Raw genomic sequence first — 25,010 nt, forward strand, 5'->3', positions numbered from 1 at the left:
TATTGTGATTTAGAATACTTTTAACATAATTTGCAAGTAATATATGTTACTCATTTTGTCTCAACAAATATGGCAAATGTGAAATTTTGAATCTCAATCAAATTTTTAATATTTTTGAAAAAATATTTTAAGTTGTTAATTATTGTGAGTTATAGTGTTCTTAATTAACAATTTTTTTAAATAATTATGTTATTCCATCTGCCCAATTTATGTGGCATATGTGAAATTTTGAGAGTTAAACTAAATTTTTAATATGTTTTTAAATATTTCAAGTTGTGATTTATAGTACTCTTAACATAATTTTCAAATAATATATGTTTTTTGAATATTTTAAATTGTTAATTATTGTGATTATAGTACTCTTAATGTATTTCTTAAATAACATATGTTACCCCCCTTGTCCTAATTTATACAACACATGTAAAATTTTGAGTGTTAACCAAAATTTAGTATTTCAAGAATTATCATAATTCATAGTACTTTTTTTTGCAATTTATAAATACATAACATACTAAAATAAGACAAATAAATGAAATGGATTAAGTACTAAATATAAATAGAGAAAATTAATGTAAAAGGGCAAATCAGTCAATTGACTGACTGACCCTAATCTCCTCAACATTCTCTCTTCTATTATATAGTAATATATATATTGAAGGTCGAAGTCTGTGCCAGCACAAACTCAATTAGAATACAAAATTTTATTTTTAATAATATTTTGTGATTTTAGATAGAAGCTTTTGTATAATTTTTTTTTATTTTGGGGTAATCTTTAATTTTTATTATTAAATATGATATTTTAAATTTTTTATTTATATTAAATAAAACTTTGTCCACTAAATTATTAATACCTAACAAAAAGTTGATCCTAAGGAAATTTAAAACAATAACATAATTGATCAATCAGTCTGCCATTGCCTTTTTGGGACAGGAAAACAAATAAGAGCCCTATTGGATTTGCTTTAAGTTGGTCAAAACCAACTTAAAACCCTTTTTTAGCTTTTGGACGTGTTTGCCTAATGTTGACTTTAAGCCATAAAGTCTTAAAGTCAGTCAGAAATGAAAAGTTAGAATTTCTAACTTTTTTTTCCAAAGTGCTTAAAGTCATTTTTTTTGACTATAGAAATTACTTTTATATCCTTTATATTTTAACTAAATTCGCAAACTACCTTTTTTTAATTTTTTAACCCTAAAATTCACATCATAAACACTTTTATCCAAACACTCAACTGCTTATTTATAAAAATAACTTTCAGCACTTCAAAGTTCTAAAAGCACTTTATACATAAAAGTTACCTTTTTAAGCCCATCCAAACGGGCTCTAAGTAATTTGGCTTCCATTTGACAATTGAACATCCCTATAATATCAGATAATGTTATTTTAAGTTGAGAAAAAAACAAAAGAGTAAGACTGATTGAACATTGCATATCCCAATAATAAAATTTCATTTGGCTGTTTGCAACTATTCTCACCTACTATTGAATTTGTGATGTCACGATCTCGACCTTCCGTGACCCGTCGTGACTGACACCCATAATAATTTTTTAGCAGAAGAACCATCTTTACAATTCAATTTATCAACTTAGGAAATAATATCGAGTTCCCATAAATTCAGCTAGAAATATTAATAACAACAAAATGTGGAAGTAAATATACCCTTTGAAGTGAAAGTCGTCAGTATCAAAACTCTAACCAGTGTCATTATAAGAAAAGGGATCACTTACCAAAACAGAATTCAAAATACTAAAACAGAAGTCAAAATACTAAAACAGTATCTAAAATCTTAGTTTTCAAAAAGGGACTAGAACATAGAAGAGTCCATAGTAGCTTGAAACAAACAACCCACTCTTGAACTCTGAATAAGCTTCTACTCTCCTAACCGAGATCTCTCCGCAGTCAACTGAATATGTCTATACTCAATAAAAAGGCAGAGCAAGAGTAGTATCAGTACATAAAAATAATGGTGTACTGATAGGATCACACGGTTAGCCAGTAAGCAGATCATAGACAAGTAAATCTCAACACAATAATCATATACATATACAGAATAAGTCAACCACATATCAATATCACAGCTCAAAGTCTCCCACATGCTAAAACTTCACACAAGGGTCCTCTCAAGGGACCTACAATTAATTAACATTGTGCCAGAACGTGACACCCAATACAAGTATGCATCAGAACGTGACAACTTATTCAAATACGTGTTGGAACATGACACCCGATTCAAATTGTGTGTCGAAATATGACACCTGATCCCAAGATATCACAATCACAAGAACATTCAATGTTTACAATATTTATACCACCAAGAACAGGTTCATCACAATAACAGGCCAGCAAGTGATCATTTCACACATAATCTCTTATGTTTCCTCATTCATATACACACATGCATATAATGAAGCAATTTAACAAGTATATAAAACACATACGGGAAACTAGACTATCACCTACGTCAAATTCAAGCTTTTAGAGCCTTACAACGTAATAACCTTCCCTTTTCGAGTTCGTTCTTCTCGTTCTTGGTCTAGAAACATGAAATACATATCAAAGATCAATACAACGGTCTAACTATCAAGAAATACAACACAATTTCATTCCCAAGGCCAAATCCATGATCCTAACCTTATCGTAGGGCTATTTTCCACCATAGACTTTCCATCCAAACCCCCCAATGATTATCACCCATACTTCTAGTACCTAAGAATCAATTCATAAAAAATTCATAAAAAATAATTGAAATCACCCTAGGTCACCTCTTGGAGTTTTAGAAACTGAACTTGTAGAAAAAGACCGTTTTTGATCTTTTTCACGACTTAAGTCACGACTATCCTTCTCTAGCGGGACAGATCTCGCTCTGACAGCTCCGCTCTAGCGAGAATAATCCTTCTCTAGAGGGATATGCAGGAACAGAGAGCTCGGAGTTTGTGCTCCAAACCCCCATTTCACAACACATCCCTTTTCAAAGCGTATTAAAATATATCCTTCACGCAAACTTCGATTGCAGGAATTTTACTTGCCAAAATGCGATTTCGCGAAGACGTAAATGCTCTGTATCGTCTTGTATATTAGTCTGCCTAATCAAATTATAAATTTGACCTCCCATCATTCACGTGATCACCCTAGACTTCACTTGACGCAGAATTCGTCCAAGTCTAGCCTAAGCTCAAATTTTCCGAAGTTAGTATCCGAAGTTTTCTGGCTCGAAATCCTTCCTCATTGGCCTATCCCTAACGACGAAAGAAGGTCGTTACACTTAAATTATCGAATGTATTTTTTAAATTAAGATTCAAATTTTTATATGCTCTAAATAAATATTAAGTATTAAGATTTTAAATAAAAATTTAATATTATTAAAAGATATTTTTGTATTGATAATTTATCTATCATTATAATATCTAATGACCCCATCACTTTCATCATCATCGCTGTCACCTCCACCATTATAACTAGCATTCTGTCAACTATCGATCTCGTCAACTATCAAACATTCTTCATTCATCACCATCAATACTGCCAATTACTAGATCAGCTAAGTTACCATCATAACTATCACTATCACTACTACCAACTACCACCATTACATTAGTCAGTTCAACACTGACCACCTAAATTATCATGATTATCACCACCATCATAACTAGCCACTACCATTATCACCACTAGGGGCCAAACATCAAGCCAAATCACACATTGAGTCGAACTGAGACAAAAATTTCGACTAGATGATTTGGTTTGGTTTGATTTAGTTTGGTATTGAAAAAAAAATCTAACTATATTTGGGTTGGTTTGATTTAACTTTAAAAAGTTAATACGAAACTAAACCAACCCGATGTTATATATATAATTTTTAAAATTTATTTTATACATAAAAATATTTATTTTGATATAATTTATAAATATTTGTGTACTTTTTTGTAGTTTTTATCTTTTAACATATTATTTCAAGTTTGACTTAGAATTTTGAATGGTTCATTAAAAATTATAGTCCATAGATATTAGTAACTCTAATAAATCTCAAAGCAAAATCAAATCAATACTAATGCTAACAAAACTAAATCAATTCAACATTAAGAATGACAATAATATTGAATATTTGTTCTTTAGTTTTACATTGGTATTGACAATTAAAATACACAATCTAGTTTTAGTTTTTTTTAATGTTTAGTCATGTAATTAATACTTCTTAGACTTATTTTTGCACGATTTAGTATTTTTAAATTATAATCATTTTCATTATGACTTATTTATTTGCAATATTTATTTTATGCAATTTCATTATTATTTTTTATTGAATATTTTAGTGTCATTTTCTTAAGAAACACCTTAGATAGTTGTAGTTTGGTAGGACTAGAGAAATATTTGAAGCACAAGTTAATTATATGTTTGAATGAATACTTTAAAGAAAAAACCCAAAACTCAGAGAAATGCAAAAAAATTCGAGGTCGAAAAAATTGAATTTTATTAGTTTAATCTAATTCATAAATTAGGGAGGCCGAAGAAGTATTGAGAAGAGGTGATTAGACAAGATATGACACAGTTGCATCTCACCGAGGACATGACCTTAGATAGGAGGCTGTGGAGGACTCAGACTAAGATAGTAGGATAGGTGGCTTATCTTTTCTCCATAGTAGTCGTAGCTTTGCTCATTTGTTTATTAACGTTTGATTTTTGCATTTGATTACTACTTATATTTGTTGGTCCGGTTTACTTTGAGTATCCTATTTATCTATAGTAGTTAATGCTCCTAAACCACCTACCCCTCCAACCGTAACAAATATACACTACTACATATATAAATACTCTCTCCTTTATTTCCGGTCTTTCCTACCCTGACTTTCTCGCTCTCATTATTCATATTTTTATATTGTTTTCGATATGCTTGGCTCTACTGACCTATGTCTTATTTTTCTTGTTTTTCTTCTTTTGTTCTTCTCTCTTAAGCCGAGGGTCTTTCGGAAACAACTGCCCTACCTTTCAAGGTGGGGGTTAGGTCTGCGTACACTCTACCCTCCCCAGACCCCACATGGTGGAATTATACTGGGCTTGTTGTTGTTGTTGTTGTAATCTGATTCATAAATTAAAAAAATCAGACACAAATAATTTGATTTTGGTATTTAAAAAATTTGAACCAACCCGATCCATGTACATCTTAACCACCACCACCTACCATTACTAGAGAACATAAATGTTTCATTATGTTTGTCAAATAATGGATTTATTTTACTAAATTTTTTTCTTTCTGATATTTAATTACTTTTTTTTAATTGAATTGTATATTTTCTATGTTTATAAATAAATAATTGTGCATATTTAAATTAAATATTAGAAGTAAATTATCTTAATTATTCAGTATTTAGATCTATAGACAATTAATAGCTTAATCATTCATATATATACATTTAGATTAACACATTTTAATTTTACTGAAAATAAATAAGACTTGTGTATCATCAAGTAAGATTTAAGCAAATCTTAATGACTTAGAGACAATTACATAGGAATGACAATAGAGCGAGTGAGTGCGGGGCAGTTTGAGCCTTAACCTGCAAAATTTTGATTCACCCCGCTCTGCCCCACATTACATTTTTTTGTGCTTAAACCAGCGCGCCCCACCCCGCATCAACCCGACCCCACACCATCCACACTTTTTTTTTTGAAAAATCTTGAAAAGCTAAATAAAAATTCAATATTACTAAATTGTTTTTCATCTTCAAAAAGCCAAGAGATTTAGATAGATTGTGTGATTAAGGATTAAATTTATTTAATTTAAGTAGTATTATATATTCATTATCACATTTCACATATTTTTTAAAAACAACAGAGCAGTGATACCTTACTTTTGAATGATTTGGAAAATTGAGTTTGTAAACTGTATTGCTTTAATATGCAATTCAAGCAAATAAAAAACATGGATTATGCAAAGTACAAACTCACGTTTTTCACTCAAAAAATGAAAAAGATCTTTAATTAGCTTTTGTTTTATTTAAATCTGAAACCTACTCTATTACTAGAAAGTTCCAAAATAGGGCGGAGACCTGATTTTCGAATTACTAAAGGCACATTGATTGATGGCAATATACTTTTTTGGGGGGTTATTTTAGTTTTCATACATATTAAAAATAATTAAGATATAATTAATTATTAATTTTTATTTTTGCCCTTACAAAAAATGTGGAGAGAGATTAATATAGTAAAACAAGAGTTGCACTTTCTCTGATTCAATTTATTTATTTAATTTTAATTTGATATCAAATTTAAAAAAATAAAAAAAACTTTTGAATAACTTTGTTGACTTGACATAATCCTTAAAGAAAACTCTTTTAGGGGTATATTTTAACCTTATTTATGATATTTTGGAACTCTAACTTTAAATAGTATATATTACTTTGTGTAGTTATTTAATATTAAAAGTAAAAATGAAAAAATATAAAAAAACTTTCTTGATTTTTTAAATTGGAGAAGTAAAAATGAAACATTTATTTTTAAAATAGTGATCAAGTAATATGAAACCGAGAGGATTAAAGTTGCCAAAAACAAAAAAAAAACATTCATTTTTGTACAGATTAAAAAGAAAAATAAGACATAAAATAAAAGTGAACGAGTATTAAATTCATGAGATCAAAGAAGAAATAAATAAAATTTAATCAACTTACCATTTTAGTTAACGTTTACTCAAGAAACAAGGAAGAAATAAAAAATAGTTTAATCATTTTACTCATTTAATTAACGTTATTTCAAAAAGCATGCAAAATAAAACATGACACGTGAAATGAACATAAGAAAGTAATATATTAAGGGACCCTAAGATGCTATTATTGGTTTGTCAAAGAAAATATCCCCTCCGTTCATCTTTACTTATGTATCATATTTAAAAATAAATGTTCAATAATATTTGTCCAATTTATAAAATAAGGAGATAATTATACATTTAATTCCTAATTTACCCTCATCGTTAATTATAGTCATTTTCCTATTACATTTTTTAAAACATTGCATTTATTACTCCCTCCATCCATTTTAGTTGTCATGATAAGATTTTGCACAATCATTAAGAAAACATTAATTAGGAGTGTTATTTGACTAATATACCCCTTATTAATTGTTTGATCTTTGTCTATATGTGTCTCTTAATTTTAGAATATTTAATGCTAAAGGTAAAATTGAAAAAATATAATTAATTATCTCTTAATTGTTTAAATTAATAATTATTTTGGGACAACTATTTTTAGTATACATGACAACTAATATGGAACGGAGGGAGTATATTTGTTGATATGGTAAAATTATCCTTCTATTTATAGTTTTTTAAGAATTGTGCAAAGTCAATAGTGGATAAATATTGTTGGACGGAGGGAGTAATATTGAACTTTCTTGGCCCACAATAATTGAACTTTTTACACCAACCAAAAATATGCAAAAACCTTATAATTGTTATAAAATAAACTAACTTAGCAATTTAATAACAAAGGAGATAGTAAAAGAAAGGAAGAGAACTGAGAGAATTGCTGCAAAAGAATGAAAGTTAACAAGTTGAGGGGTACAAATTGGAGACAACTTTTGGTGGAGAGAAAAATTAAAAGGAAAAAGCAGAAGGAAAAGAAAAGGGAAGGGAAAAATGACATCCACTATGTATAACACTCCCCCTTGAATGTCCATGTGTAATGTGCCTCATTAAAAAACTCTACAAGAAACAATATACATAGTTATCCTGAACACCCTTAAATGTTGTGCCTCGTTAAAATCTTATTAGGAAAAATCCAATGAGAAAAAGCCTAATGAAGAAAAAAAGTACACACATCTGGTAATACACCTTGAGTGTTGCCTCATTAAAAATCTTAATAGGAAAATACAGTGGGACAAAACCTTGGTTAAGGGAAAAAGAGTACAACGCGTATTTTACTTTCCGTGATGAAGACTTCGTTTGATATTTTGGAGACGACGCATTCTAATATTATATCTTAGCTTCTCAAAAGTTGATGTTGGTAATGCCTTTGTGAATAAATCTGCAAGATTATCACTCGAACGAACTTGTTGTACATCAATATCACCATTGTTTTGGAGATCATGTTTGAAGAATAATTTTGATAAAATATGTTTCGTTTTGTCTCCTTTTATGAAGCCATTTTTCAATTGAGCTATGCATGCAACATTGTCTTCAGATATAACTGTGGGTACTTTGACATCATTTTTCAGGCGCATCTTTCTTTGATGAACTGTATCATCGATCTCAACCACACACATTCTCTACCTACTTCATGGATTACTATTATTTCAGTATGATTTGAAGAAGTAGCAATAATAGACTATTTTGTAGATCGACATGATATAGCAGTTCCTCCGTATGTAAATAGATAGCCTGTTTAAGATCGAGCTTTATGTGAGTCCTATAAATAACCCGCATCTGCATAACCAATAATGTCTTTACAACCTTTGTTAGTATAAAACAAACCCATATCAATGGTACCCTTTAGGTATCGCCAAATATGTTTGATACCATTTCAATATTTTCGCATTGAAATGAACTATACCTTGCCAACAAATTAACAGAAAATGTTATTTCAGGTCTGGTTGCATTAGCAAGATACATAAGTGCACCAATAACACTGAGATATGGTACTTCAGAACCAAGAAGTTTTTCATCCTCTTCTAGAGGTCGAAATGTCCAAAAACCCCACGTTTAACAAGTGAGTCTAATTCTGATTAAATTGCCTTTTGTCATTCTGATCAATCACATCTACATCGACATTACTGAATACCGTACCGAACCGAATTTTGATTTACCGATTACCGAATTACCGAACTGAAATTTAAAAGTTCGGTATTTGGTATATACTTTGAATTATCGATTACCGAATTATCGAACTCAAACTTTGAAAATATCGAACCGGGTACCGAATGCCCAACCCTATACACTCTAAAAGGCTAAGAGATTCGATGCCAACTTTCAGAGTTGATGGTCTGACAATTAATTTGCCTTGATAACAAGCAGCATATGAAAATTCATCATTCGTGAGAATCTTCAAGTTTTTTAACGGATGTCCAGTTGAATTTTCAAGAATTCGTCTCATCATTATTGATTCAGGATGACCTATTCGATCATGCCATAACCCAAATGTATTTAGATCAGTAATCTTCTGATTTACGATCAAATGTGCTTCAATTGCACTAATTTTTGCATAGTATAGGCCAGACGATAAAGTTGGTAATTTTTTCAAAATATATTTCTAGCCTGAGACACTCTTGGTTATACCAAGGTATTCAATATTCATTTCATTTATTGTCTCAACATGATATCTATTTCTGCGGATATCTTTAAAACTTAAAAAAATTCCTGGGAATTTAGAAGAGAATAGTAGTGCATCTTCTATAACAATCTTTGTCCCCTTAGATAGAAATATAGTAGCTCTTCCGGAGCCTTCAATAATTTTTGAATTACTCAAAATTGTAGTAATATTTGCTTTTCTTCTAAGCAAGTAGACAAAATATTTTTCATCTTTAAAAATGACATGAGTCGTTTCACTATCAATTACACAAATATCCTCGTGAGCGATCATTGATCCAAATAAAATTTGAGGCATATCTATATTTTTCTTCAAAAAAAAAAGGTAAACGTTATAATTTAAACATGGCTCATTATAAAAATTTATTTATTAAATGAATTAGAAAAATATAAACATATTATTTAGTACAGACAAATGAAAAAAATATTTAAATATTATCAGGGTTATCAATATTCATATTTTCTTCTGCAAAATTGAAGAAATCAGCTACATCTAGATGTATAGGCTCAATATTATCTTCAGAGATAAAATTTGTCTCTGAATTATTTTTTGCCCTCTTCAAGGATATTTGATATAGCTGAACCAAACATTTTGATGACCGGCATGTCCGTGATCAGTGTCCCATACCTCCACATCTATGACATATACTTTCTGAAGTTTTCTTTGGTATGCCTTTTTTCTTTTCACTTTTCTTATATATTGCCGATTATTTCTCGGTGCCAGCCGAGCCTCATTATTATAATTTCTTCTCCGATCACAATCACGACTAGGGCCATGACCTGTTTCTCGTTGGTTATAATTTGCCCGATTCACTTCAGGGAATGACAAAGAACCAACAAGCCGACTATCATGATTTTTCATTAACAGTTCGTTGTAGTGTTCACCAATAAGAAGTTGAGAAAGTAATTTAGAATATTTTTTAAAAATCATTTTTGCGATGTTGTTGCTGGAGGAGCATATTTGCGGGTGAAAATGTGAAGTATGTTTTTTCAAGTTTGTCTTGCTTAGTGATTTCTTTTACGCATAAATTTAACTGTGCTATAATTCTAAACAACACAAACAAACAATAACGACCCAGTGAAAATCCCACAACGTGGGGTTTGGAGAGGGTAGAGTGTACGCAAACCTGACTCCTACCAAGATAGGACGGCTGTTTCCGAGAGACCCTCGGCAAAATTATATTCAGTTATATTTTTAAAATCATTAATCTCAGATTGAGCCAATCATGACGTGCCTGTGGAAGGATGACCAACTTCAGGTGGTCATATCTTTCTTTTAGATTCTTCCACTGTTTAAGGGGGTCTTTTAATGTGAGGTACTGTAATTTTAACCCCTAGTCAAGATGGTGGCGGAGAAATATCATGGGTTTGGCACGGTCTTGACTAGATGTCATATTGTCATCTTTGATAGTGTCTGTCAAACTCATCGATTCTAGGTGTATCTCGGCATCTAGTGCCAATGATGAGTAGCCTTTTCTAGATATATCAAGTGCAACAAATTCAAGTTTAGAGATATTAGACATTTTAAGAAAATAAAATTCTTACCCTTTTGTTACTTTTTAAAAATAGCTCAAAGAGATGGACGCTCGTGCTGATAGCGTGTTATAAAATAAACTAATTTAGCAATTTAATAACAAAGAAAAATAGTAAAAGAAAGAAAGAGAATTGAGAGAATTGCGTATTTTCATTTGCATAACAATAGTGGTTATAAAAATAGCCATCGCAAAAGATGAAAGTTAATAAGTTGAGGGAAATAAATTGGAGACAACTTTTGACGGAGAAAAAAAGTAAAAGGAAAAGAAGGAAAGGAAAAGGGAAGGGAAAAGTATAACAATAATATATTATACTATATTTAACAATAATATACTTATACAATTGCACGTGAAGAATGCTAGGATTATTAAATGATCACTTCTAGCAATATTTTCCTATATATACACACACATCCTACAAACAAAAGATCACACATCAAAAAAAACCAAACATCATATTACAATGGCTAATAATACCAAAGACTCATACCATATAACAATGGATACCAAAGATTCTTCAATTCCAAAGCTTCCTATGAAAGAAATTCCAGGTGATTATGGTGTCCCTTTGTTTGGGGCAATAAAAGATCGATACGATTTCCATTACTATCAAGGTGCTGATGAATTCTTCAGGTCTCGTATGGAAAAATACGATTCCACCATCTTTAGAACCAATGTTCCTCCTGGTCCTTTCAATGCTCGTAACTCTAAAGTTGTTGTCCTTGTAGACGCGATTAGTTATCCCATCCTTTTTGATAACGCACAAGTTGATAAAGAGAACTATTTTGAAGGAACTTTTATGTCTTCTCCATCTTTCAATGGTGGTTATAAGGTGTGTGGTTTCCTTGGTACTACTGATCCTAAACACACTACACTCAAAGGACTTTTCTTGTCCACGTTAACTAGGTTGCACGATAAATTCATCCCTATCTTTACTACCTCAATCACTCAAATGTTTACGAATCTTGAAACAGAAATTTCTAACAAGGGTACGTCTTACTTCAATCCCCTTAGTGATAACCTTTCATTTGAATTCCTCTTTCGATTATTCGGTGAGGGGAAAAATCCAGCTGATACAAGTGTTGGTACTAATGGACCAAAAATTGTAGACAAATGGGTATTTCTTCAACTAGCTCCATTAATTTCACTAGGGCTTAAATTTGTACCAAATTTCCTTGAAGATTTGATTTTACACACTTTCCCTCTACCTTACTTCCTCGTAAAGCGCGATCATCAAAAACTATACAACGCTTTCTACAACTCCATGGGTTCTATTTTAGATGAAGCTGAAAAGCTCGGAATTAAAAGAGATGAAGCATGTCATAACTTTGTTTTTCTAGCGGGGTTTAATTCATATGGTGGTATGAAAGTATTCTTCCCATCTTTGATCAAATGGATCGGAAAATCAGGAACGAGTTTACATACTAGGCTCGTTAAAGAAATCAGGACCGCGGTTAAAGAGGCAGGAGGGGTTACTATTGCATCACTAGAAAAAATGCCTCTAGTTAAGTCTGTGGTATATGAGACGTTAAGAATGGACCCTCCAGTTCCGTTCCAAACGGTTAAGGCTAGGAAAAATATAATCGTTTCTAACCACGATGCATCGTTCTTGATCAAGAAAGATGAACTGATTTTTGGATATCAACCTTTGGCTACAAAGGATTCTAAAGTTTTTAAGAACGCGGAGGAGTTTAATCCAGATAGATTTGTGGGATATGGAGAGAAATTGCTTAAGTATGTGTATTGGTCAAATGGTAAGGAGATTGATGAACCAACTGTGAATGATAAACAATGTCCTGGTAAAGATTTGATTGTGTTGTTGGGAAGGTTAATGGTGGTGGAGTTTTTCTTGCGTTATGATACTTTTGAAATTGAATTTGGAAAACTCTTACTTGGTTCAAAGGTGACTTTCAAGTCAATTACTAAGGCAACATCATGAAGTGATCAAATGAACTTCCAGTTCGCATCACGTAGTATTCTGACAGAATGACTCTATGAAATTACGTGAAAGATATGTTAAAAATTGAATATATTTGCAATAAGGATGAACTACCACACTAGGGATAGTTCAATATCCATCTTTTTTATTTATTTATTATGAAGAGTGTGTAATTTTCTTATTTTAAATTTGTATTAATATCCATGCGATGGGTGGATAATAAAGCAAATTAGTTATGAAAAAATAGTATTTTGTAATGTTTGTTTGATTATATTGAGTGTGGTTATTGCTCGTACAAACTTTGTATGTTCTAATATTTAAAGATCTTTCTTATTTTTAGTTACTATATATATATAATCTATATGGTATTTGTTTTACGGAAGAGTTCATCGATGTTGAACTTTTATATGTTTTTGATTAACCATATTGAATAAAAACAAATTAGTGGGTTAACATAAAATAAAAAATGCACATGCAAAGTCTGTAATGATTAAGCTAAGGGTATATAATTCATGATCGTTTAACAGCTTTCTATCATTGACTCAATTATAGAATAATATACAACAAATAAATTAAAGAATAGTTTAAAAGAGATAAAACAATAAAAGAAATGTAAACTTAGTTGAATACGGAGATGATTGAGGGGGATATTTAACAATGCAAGAGACTTAAGAAAAATAAGTTATGATAATTTTTTCTAAAGTTGTTTTAAAAAAGGTACAATAATTTGACTACAATATAAATTTCCAAGTAATGATAGTATATGATCTTACAATTTATGAGAAAAATTCGACACGTAAAGTGCTACAGTCTCGCATAATACTTGACTATGCATTTTAAATTTGTTATTAATTTGAAAGATCGATAGCGATGTACAGAGACAAGATTGGCATGACAACAATAAGTTCTCAACCCTTTGTACTAGTAATAGTTATGGAGTGTTGGTAATAACCATCTCCTTTAATTTGTGGTGACAGGTATAGTCGCTACTATCTGAGCTCACTGTTTCCGCATATCCCGCCAGAGCGGAATGGGTCCCGCCAGAGCGTGGCAAACGTGACTTAGGTCGGAGAAAAACCCTAGAATGGTTTTTTCCTGCAAAAACTGTTCCAAAAACTTCAGGAGACGGCCTAGGGCGATTTCTATCAATTTTCCATGGATTTTCACGCTTCAGGTAAGGATTTTACTCCCTAAATTCATTCTTTGATTCCTAGAACCTAATGGTGGGAAATAAGGGTTGGGTTAGGATCATGGCTTGGCCTAGGGTGTAAATTGTATTATATTTTATGATAGTTAGGCCATTGTGTTGAACCTTTATATGTATTTACTATTTTCTAGACCAAGAACGAGAAGAACAAACCCGGAAAGGGAAGGGTATTGCATTGTAAAATTGTTGAAACTTGAAATTGAGGTATAAGTAGCGGTATAGTTTCTCGTATGTGTTTCATATACTTGTTAAATTGCTTCATGATATGCATGTGTGTATATGAATAGGGAAACATGCTAGATTATGCGTGAAATAATCACTATCTGACCTATTTTTGTGATGAACCTATTCTTGGTGATATAAATACTGTAAATACTGAATGTATTTGTGATTGTGGTATGCTTGGATCGGGTGTTATGTTTCGACACATATTTGGATTGAGTGTCACGTTCCGACATGATATATTTGGATCGGGTGTCACGTTCTAACACATATTTGGATCGAGTGTTAAGTTCTGACACAAAGCTGATTGTTTATAGGTCCCTTGAGAGGACCCTTGTGTGAAGTTATAACATGTGCAAGATACTGAGTTGTGATATTGTTGAATATAGTTGAACTTGAGACTAGTTGACTTATTTTGTATATGTATATGCCTATTGTGTGAAAATTACTTGTGTATGATACGCTTATTGGCTAACCGTGTGATCCTATCAGTACACCGTTGTTTTTGTGTATTGATACTACTATTCTCTGCCTTTTGTTGAGTACAGGGCATATTCAGCCCGCTGCGGAGAGACCTCGGTTAGAAGAGTAAAACTTGTTCGAGTTGAAGGGTGAGCTGTTTGTTTCAAGCTGTCGTAGACTCTTCTCTATTCTAGTCCCTTTTTCAGGACTCAGATTTTCAAACACTGTTTTAGTATTATGACTTGGTTTTGGGGAGTGTTTTCCTTCTTATATTGACTATTAGTTAGAGTTTTGGTACGGACGGCTTTCAGTTCCTAGGATATTTCCGCATTTCGTGTGTTATTATTGTTGTTGTCTAATGTGTTTCAACAGAGAGGTAAAGACAGTAAAGTAAGAACACAGTAATTTACATGGAAACATCTGACTGAAAATGTGTAAAAATCACGATTTATACCACTAAAGAATTTACTCCAACGAACACAGTAAAGTAAGAACACAGTAATTTACATGGAAATATCTGACTGAAAATGTGTAAAAATCACGATTTATACCACTAAAGAATTTACTCCAACTTCACTAAATTCAACGAGCCTTATAACAGAAGAGATTACAAAAATATGTAACCTAATGGATAATCAACTTAATTCCTACACTTCGCACAAACCTTCTAAGGTGTGCTCCCAGCTCTCAGTACGCATGATGGAAATTAAATTATTATTGAAATTTTAGGAAATTTTTTAATTTTTTCCGTGTAAAATTACATTTTTTCTCATGAATTCAATCAAAATATACATAAGAATACCAATAAACATTTTTTCAATGAAAAATTTCGGTAGGAAATTGCTGATTTTTCGAGTGTATTATTAGGGTCTGCATGTGTATGGTTAATTGTTTTATTTAAACCGTAAAATATTGTGGGCCAAAAACAATTTTGTCTCTTACGACCTTCAGGATTTTGATTTTTCCAAGGTGATATTGTGCTCGAATTATGTGACCAATTTCTCAATAAGCATAATTGTCGGTGGAATCAAAATTTTTATTAATAAGATTTAAAAATATAAAAAGTAAATAGATAAAAAAAATAATAGAGTTTAATATTTATTATATATGCGTAGAAAATTATTTTAATCATATATATATATATATATATATATATATATATGTAAAATATAATTATTCATCGAACAAATAATCCCCTTGCCTTTATCTGGCTCCGCACTGAAGGATAATTCCAACGTGTAGTTTCAATGTCCAAGTTTTTTTTATACAGTTTAACCTTTAAAGATCCAAGGTAATAAAATATATTTTACATTTCATTCTTTTTAAAAGTGTATAACATAAATTTGGAAAGTCCCCAAAAAAATTCTAAATGGATAAATTAATAAGAAATATTATTTTATTTATAATTTTTGAAAAATTATAAAAATAAAATAAAATCGATAACTAATATAAAATAAAATCGATAACTAATAAAAAAACGTATATTTTATCTGCATGCATGATAATCAACGTGGAGGACATGGAGCACTATTCACAGATCATTCTCAAAAATACGATAATTGACTCAAAAGACAATTCTAGGGTTTGTTAGATCATAGTATTTTTAGTATTAAATAATTATATAAAGTGATAATACTTAAATTTAGAGTTTTAAAATATTATTAATAATATCATTTTGATAAAATAGAGTTTCAAACCTCTAATTACAAGTTTTTTAACGGATATATCATTCAACAAAAGTCAAATAATATAAAACAGAAGGGCGCGAGTTTTCGAGCAAATTGCAAAGAAATCCCGTGAAGTATTATTTTATTTTGGTTATTAGTACTGGCATATTTTTATTTTCATTATAAAAACTTATACACATGTTTTTTTTTATTATAAATGAAATGAAAAATAAAAGGATTTAGTTAGAGAAAAATGCAAATTATTAGTTTACTCTAAATAGATCTTGGGCTCACTTAAATACTGTATAATTTTTTTTATTAATTATTAAAACATTACTCTAAAATCGGTCCATTCAAATATAATTAGCTAGGTAGCTATCATAGGATATATCTTGAGCATTTTCTCTTCTCGACAATGATTAAACTTTATGGACAGAAAATATCACATTAAAAAAGTAAATTGCATTAAGCAAGTTTTGTGCGATAAATCAATCAAAAAAAATAATTCAAACTTATGAATTCACGTTTAAAAAATTACCTGCTAAATCAATATTACGGATATTTTTATTATTTTATCCTCGGGAAATATCATATATTCACGTGTAGTCATGTAGGTAAGAATAGTTACAAACAGCCAAATGAAAATTTTTTCATTGAAATATGCAATTGTCAATCATTGTTAATAATCTTATCTCATATTATTGGGATATGCAAATTGTCAATGGAGCCAAAATCCCTGTGTGTTTTCCTGTAAAAAAGAAATGGCAGACTGATTGATCAACAATTTTTTACTTTCTTTGGTGCCTGCACACTATTAAAACATCACTATTTCAGAAATGCGTGAGAAAAAAATATATTTTCATACGAAAAAAATAAAAATATTTTTACTATTTCAGTAAGAATCTATTTCACACCATGCGTTTTTCTAGTAAGCTGAATCGATAAAAAATAAATGAAAAAATTATGTTCTGTATAATACAAATTTTTTACTGATTTGCAGTTTGAAACTTGAAAATACTTTTGTTTCTACTAGTGAAAACTTTTTTTTTATATAGACCATTAAAAAAAACCTAGTAATACACTAATATGTGTGAAATTTACAAGGTAAGCTCTTTGAATATTGTTGTGACTATAATATTGAGAGTGTAATTCTAAGTCTACATTCAATTTCTTATTTTTATAGATGTTAATACAATTCCTCACTAGCAATAATTGTATTAAGTTTCCCTTTTTGGTTTGGGGACTTTGAAAAGGTAAACTTTCTTTTGATGGAGTTATTAACAATTTTAGACTTTAAATGACTCTAGACGTTATTTGTTGAATTATATGAAGAAAAAACAAGAGATTCCTATAAATATGATTTAAAAAGAAATTTAGCCACTACAAAATGAAGCAACAAGTGTGATTTCCGCCTACCTATTTTAAAAATTTATCAGTCTAAAAGAATTAGAAGGGTTAAAAATATTTTTTTTATTTTTTTAAAAAATTCTTTAGTCAATTTGGATTGCATATCGGCTCATTTTTTTAATGGATTATGCTAAATGTCACGATCCAATCCACCGGGCCGTACGAACTCCTACTCTAACACCTAGATAGGAGAACCCTTACAGAAATAACATGCGAAAGTTTAACAATGACCAAATACCAACCTAAAAAGTCAGAAATACACCATAATTAAAAATTTTAAAACTCTAAGTTTTATTACTAGAAACATACTAACACCTCAAGGATAGTCTAAACATGTACAAAAGCTTCTAAAGATACAGAGTATAAATAAAGTAATGACACAGCTCCCACCATAAGGAAGGAAGAGTAGAAGCTGTTGGAGAATCATCTTCGTCTTCACCTAAGAAACATCATTGACCCTGCAACCAGACTATGCCAAGTGGCATAGTAAGAGTAGTACTAGTACAAACAACAGGTACTGACAGGCATCATCGATCAACTCAATACCCACTTCATAATATAAAGAAATCAACGAGAAGAAAGCATGCTCTTAAGAAATACACTGCAAAACCTTTATGCGCAACTCTTACTATTCTCGATAACCTCATTAAATTTGTTCAAGCTTAACTCTCATCCCTTCTAGTGGGTCCGCTGCCAACTCTAATACAAATCAAGGCCTAACCCTTCTATCACATAAAGGAGTTTTCAAACTACGGGCCACTACTAACTCTGTTTAACAAGTTTATTACCTTTAGCTTTCACACCAACACCTGACCCTAGAATAATTAACATCTCACTTGGGAAAGGTAAATATTTAAGTGAACTAAGACTTACCTCATAACCCTAATGGCCCGCTATGGCGGGACCTATCCCGCTCTAGCGGCCTTGCCACAGCGGGATTCCTCCAGCAAGGGCGGCCTGCCCGAAGACAGAAACTCCGAATAACCTCCCAATCCCCTTTTTTAACTCAAGTGCCCACAGGACATCTACAATACCTGACTTTAAGTCATTAATCCCCCTTAACAAAGGCATTGACTACTTCCCACTTATTTATCCACAACCTCATACCTATTATGCAGATGCATCTGACACCCATAACATAATCCGAACAGGCATATACATGAACATATTATCAATTTACCATTTCAAGAGGAATAAACAATTTCACAAGGTAAATCTCAGTTACAATAGTCAGCATAGCAACACTTGGACCTTCGATCCTTTCATATCAATTATTAAATAAGATGGACATGCTCAATTATAATTGGGTTAGTTTCTCTATCATCACCCAGATAGTCAAGATTAATTCAAGATGATAGCCACACAATGGTTCTCTCATGGAACCCATTCTCCAACTATATATGTGTTGGAACCTGAAACTCGATTCAATATATGTGTCGGAATGTGAAATACGATCTAATATATATGTCGAATCGTGACACCCAATCCTATATGTGTGTCGGAATGTGACATTCGATCCAATATATGTATCAAAATATGACACCCGATCCAATATCACAATCACAACCATAATCACAGTACACAATGAATAATACACATATTTGCATAATCAAGTAACATGTTCATTGCATGTAATTATTCAAAATTAGTCATTTTATTGGTTTCTTTCAATCTTTTCCTTCATCTACAAGCCTTCTTTATTCAAGGCATCGCTTTTAGTAGAGCAAGTTCAAGATTATAAATTTTACGATCTTGAAATTGTAGACCGATCACAATAATATATCAATCACTTAACCACAATCATTAAATGTATGATAGACATTGCAACATTACTCGAATACTATAAGAGTCTCTTATAACATACACTAAACCATAACCTACAACCACAAGTAATCAAATAGGTTCGTGGCAAGAGACTATCAAATAAGTCATTCACATTCATCTTTTATTTCATGATTCACATTACTCAGATATTTCACATAGAAACATCAATATGAACTCACATATGTAAATCTATGTATATGTCTCCTATATTGATATGGCCCGTCCCTTGATTATCACAAGCCTTAGGATCTCACTCTAACCTGACAATTTCCTTCACCTTAATCTTTACAAAGACCATCAATCATATCAACAAGCAGTATTACAGTTATCAACCAAGAACTAGGCTATCATCACTAGTCATAGGATAATCATACCCACATGGTACATTCCTACCCTAAACAATAATAACAATACATTCAGCCATCCAAACTCCGTGTCCGAAGGCCTAAGCATGAAATCTCCTATCAACTACAATATAGAATGCGTGGGAATAGATTTACAATTAATCAATTAGAGAAACCTAGCCTAACTGGGCGCCAAGCAACTGTAGAGAGATAATGCTGCTGAAACACTTGGTTTCAAATGTTCTACGGGCAAGGCCGGACTGAATTCCACCAGTTGAAAGCTTTCCAATGCCGAGATTCCTTCTCCTCTGTTTTCCAAGTCACGAGAAGCATTTTGGGAGGGTTTTTGCAGTAACCCTCGCCTCTAACTTACCCTTGGAAGAAGTGGGGGAAATAAGAAAATCACGACTTAAGTTCTGACCCATGTCCTCCCGCTCTGGCGGCCACATTCCCGCTCTGGCAACGCCACTAAGACGAAACCATCTCGCTTTGGCGGGATGGTGGGACCCAGTTGAGTATATGTTTTTGTGATTTCTTCTAATATTAATTCACGACTATTCTGTATCGTTACTTTCACGACCCAAGCCTAGGGCCTAGACGTGACATAACGAATGAGGAACTCGAAAGTACCTCAATCAAGCCTCTTAGCATTCTTTTAGCCTTTCATAGGTAATGATGATAAATAAACAAGCGGAAATCATAATAGTAAATCTTCAACTTACATATGTCCAACAATACCTCTAACTATTAGATTTAACGGGGCTAAGACAAGTCCCTAGCTCACCCTCAATCATAATAGAAGAAATATCATAGTAAAATATCTTAACATATCATAAACTAGAAAGATAAAGGAGTATTGTTCTCGGAACATGGGAACTCACCAAAAGTAGTCTTTAATGGAATATCAACTAGTCACGTGAAGGAGAACGAGGAGGAGCATTGATCCCTACATGATGATATCATGTAGGCAAAAGAGTATGCGTTAGTACTTTGAATGTACTAAGTATGTAAGGATGCATGAACATTGAGGAAACATTAAAACATTTATGTAATATGGAACATAATTTAATGTATGCATAATAAATCATATAGATATCCTTTAAAACATTCATTTTGTGGGAAATTAACCATAACAGACATTTAAGACCATGCGAGCTATTACATAGAATCCAACATAACCCCCTACGTTGGCCGGGGAGACTACTTGCCAGGTAGAACTCCGTCAACTTCATTCATTTCTTTAACTTTAACTTTAAGGGCTATTTATGGATCCATTAGCCTAAGCCTACAAGGGCTCCTATGTTGGCACATAGTTAATGAGACAACGGGTTGCTACTAGGATTCCCTTACCGAATCCCACCTCAATGCCTCATTCGGTGCTAAGTCAATCCCACGGAATAGTTTAATATTTCAAAATATAGCATATAACTTGAGAATTAAAACATCATATTCGGTAGAATAGCTCATTAAAACATTTGATAATTCAAATATGCAAGAATTGTCCTTATTGCATAAAGAATCCATCATTCATATCATTTCATTATTTTTTTCATTTCATAAGACTCCCTTTTGATCATAGATATTTCTTTCATAAACATTCATTTGCAGTCAAAGCTTTTAAGTCAAACTTCATTGAAAATATAGTAAAACTAGTTGGGATCAAATCACTTCAACTTGCAAATATGTATGTAAATAAATATACATAAATACTTTAAAATTCATTAATTAAAAATCATATTTTAAACAACCCACCATGAATTTCAAGAACCTTTAAATAGATAAATAGAGGAATTACTTGCAAAACATCAATTCATACATATTAAATTATGTTGTATCAAAATAGACCAATAATCATTAGTTTAACCATGATTCATAATATTAAGTAAAAATAAGAATTATCATAAAAAAATATTATTTGAAATCAAGAGACTTAATTGAAAGAGTTTTTGAACTACATGGGTGGAAGAACCAATGGATAAATACCCACATAACTTAGAGTAAAGCATAAAGAAAATAAATATAGTTTATCATATAATTAAAATAATTTAGGCATGAGAGTGGAAGGAATACTCTCATTGAAGTCTTACATACCTGAAATTCGAACCTTTAGTTGAAACCGAAAGACTTAATGAATACTCTTGAGTCCTAGCTTTTCTCCTCGCCGGAACGTTTTGTGTACTACCCGGAGTATATGAATTACCGGAATAGTATTTATTCACTACTAAGAACTAAAACTATATTTGAGAATGAGTAAAGAAGTGTATAGAGAGAAGATTTGTTTGAGAAAGCTTGATGAATAAAATGAGGAAATAAGGTGGGTATTTATAGGTGGGAAAGAGGGACCTAACAATAAATAAAATAATTATAAAGAAAAATCTGAAAATTTAATGGAATATATTGATATCATGAATGATGTTAAATGGAGGACAATTTATGTCATGAGTGATGTCAAATGTATTTAGATCTTTCTATGGTAGGTGAAATGAGTTATCTTTGACAGAATACTCCTTTTCGGAGCTGCATTTGAATAAGATAAATTCCTTATTAGGATTTGGTGTCTTCATAAGAATTGTATATATAGAAGTCTAGTTTCATATCGTTCAAGAATCAACCAATTTGGATAAACCTACAGTGAGATATGATTTTTCTTCTATAAACACTCATTTCCGTCACAGCATCCTACCTTACAAAAATTAATTTATTTAACCTACTTAAACTCCAAAACTTCAAATATGGTCTAACAAAAATTGTAGGTAATGATCTTGTGGTTACTCAGAAATTTGAATCACCTAATTTGGATATTCCTATGAAAAGTTATGCCCAAAATATAGAGGCTATATCATATTTAGGCGAGAATTGAAACATCGTATATAACGTTTTTAGGGGATGTTACAGTTACATTAAATAAGTTGAGCTAATAAATGGATGAATTAGTATAACTCATCGAAATTTAAATGGATTGAACGAATTAGACGGATTGGGTTAGACCCTCCCTTGTAAATCATTTAATGAGATACAACCTTCATTATATGTGAAAAATTCTTAACAAATAAAAAAACAAAGGAAGTATGTATTAACAATAACTCTTTAATACAACAACAAATCAGTGAAATCCCACTGGGGTCTGGGGAGGATAAAGTGTACGCAGACCTTACTCATACCAAGGTAGGATGGTTGTTTCCGAGAGACCCTCGGCTCAAAAGAAGCATAAAAAAATCAGATAAGGCTAAGAAGTTCAAAGCGATATGGGAAAACAAATAACGAAACAATAATGCGCACACGTGAAAAGGCTTACCCCGCAGGCTGACTCTTCCAATCCAACTCTATCGAAAAAAAGCTGGGATTCCAAAGTTTTTAGCAAAAAAAGCAAAAACATAACGTAAATAACGAAAGCGACACAGATAAAATAGAGTAATCAAAGTACAGAAAGTAATAGAAAGATAATGACAGAAGTCAGAGCACAAGAAATTATAGTGCGTTAATGCTCCTACTAATACGGAAGAATAACAGGACTATGTACTAGCCTTCTACCCTAATATGGGTCCTCCACACCCTCCTATCTAAGGTCATGTCCTCGGTAAGCTGTAACTGCGTCATGTCCTGTCTAATCACCTCTCCCCAATATTTCTTTGTTATTCTTCCGTATTAGTAATAACTCTTTAATATGATCAAACAAATATTATAAGATAATGACCACACATCGCACAAGCTTTAATACAAATTAAAATAAGAAAATTATAGTTTTTCATAGAAAGCTAGATTTTAAACTGCCCCTAGTTTATAATCTTGTGAGGAAGTTCTTTATTATGAATATACTCATCAATCCTCTAACATTTATTCATTATGAGATGCATGTACATGTTTTAAACGTTAAATTATCGTGTTACCATGATAGTTCACTATTTTATTGGAGAAAAAACAAATAATAGTCTCTTAATTATGATTAAACAATGCTAATGGGTCCCTTAATATATTAGTATATAGTACAATGATTAATACAATGTAAGACAACAAATTAATTTATAACACCTATATATAGTACTAGTACGTGAGAATCACGAAAATCAGGTCACTATCAAAGTTATGATAGACTGATGCTCAATCTTGGAACTTGCTAGACTTTGGGACGTAGTGGGACAATGAGATTAAAATATTAAGAAGTAAATATAAAAAAAAAGTAATGAAAATTCAATATCTATTACGTACAAATGATATTAATATATCACAAATTGATACATAAATCTTTTTTATTATACATCATTAGTTGATATAAATTAAATATTATAATATCAATAAAACTTATGAATCAGCTTATAACACCTAATATATCATGAACACAATAAAAATAGCAGTAAAACATATGTTTTACTGATATATTATGTGTTTGGTTTGTATCAACTAGCGATGTATCATGAAAAAGATTTATGTATCACATCGCGATGTATCAGCGTCATTCGTATGTATCAGAAGAGAAATTTTTAAATTTTTTACAAATGATAAGAAATAATTAAAAAATATAGAAATATAAGATGGATAATTTGATAATTTTTCCATAATATAATTCTTGATATACGTGAAACTAGGTCCAGTCTCGCTTGCATTCCGTTATCAAAGGGGATGTCTACTCTTTTGTTTGCATATGCAAGCTCCCGATTAATTGCAATTGCAGATCTAGAATTTTTATTAAGAGATTCGAAAAATAAAAATACAATATTTGAAATTTGAACGTGGAACTTCAAAGGAAATTTTGAAACCTTCGACCACTACGTCTAAAATATAATTTATTTATTTATTTAGAAAATACCTTATATATACAATGTCATTTATTGTCAAGCCACTAAAATAAAAACAACTTTTAGCGTCAATAAATATGCACATTAATAAATAGTGCTAAAGTCTTTATCGATATTAGTTGATTGTCATTACATCCAATTTGGCTATAGGCTTTAGTGACATTTTCAAAGAATATTAAAACGTAAATGTCACTAGTAATTGTCTCTAAAAAATATATTTAGCGGCAGTTAAACTATTACTGTTAATTATTTGCCGCTAAAGATCATTTTTGGTATAATGGGGATTTGCTACACCTTAGATCTGCCCATGTCAACAGAGTAGAATG

General features: G+C 31.3%; 1 protein-coding gene across 1 annotated transcript; it reads left to right on the top strand.

The window, feature by feature from the left end:
* Positions 1–11,246: 11,246 nt before the first annotated feature.
* LOC129877764 (allene oxide synthase 3) lies at positions 11,247–13,019 on the top strand. Its single transcript, XM_055953291.1, has one exon. It carries the CDS (start codon positions 11,283–11,285, stop codon positions 12,756–12,758), a length of 1,476 nt encoding a protein of 491 aa, XP_055809266.1. The 5' UTR covers positions 11,247–11,282; the 3' UTR covers positions 12,759–13,019.
* The last annotated feature ends 11,991 nt before the right edge of the window (positions 13,020–25,010 follow it).

Source organism: Solanum dulcamara, chromosome 12 (assembly GCF_947179165.1).
Source record: "Solanum dulcamara chromosome 12, daSolDulc1.2, whole genome shotgun sequence".
NCBI lineage: Eukaryota > Viridiplantae > Streptophyta > Magnoliopsida > Solanales > Solanaceae > Solanum > Solanum dulcamara.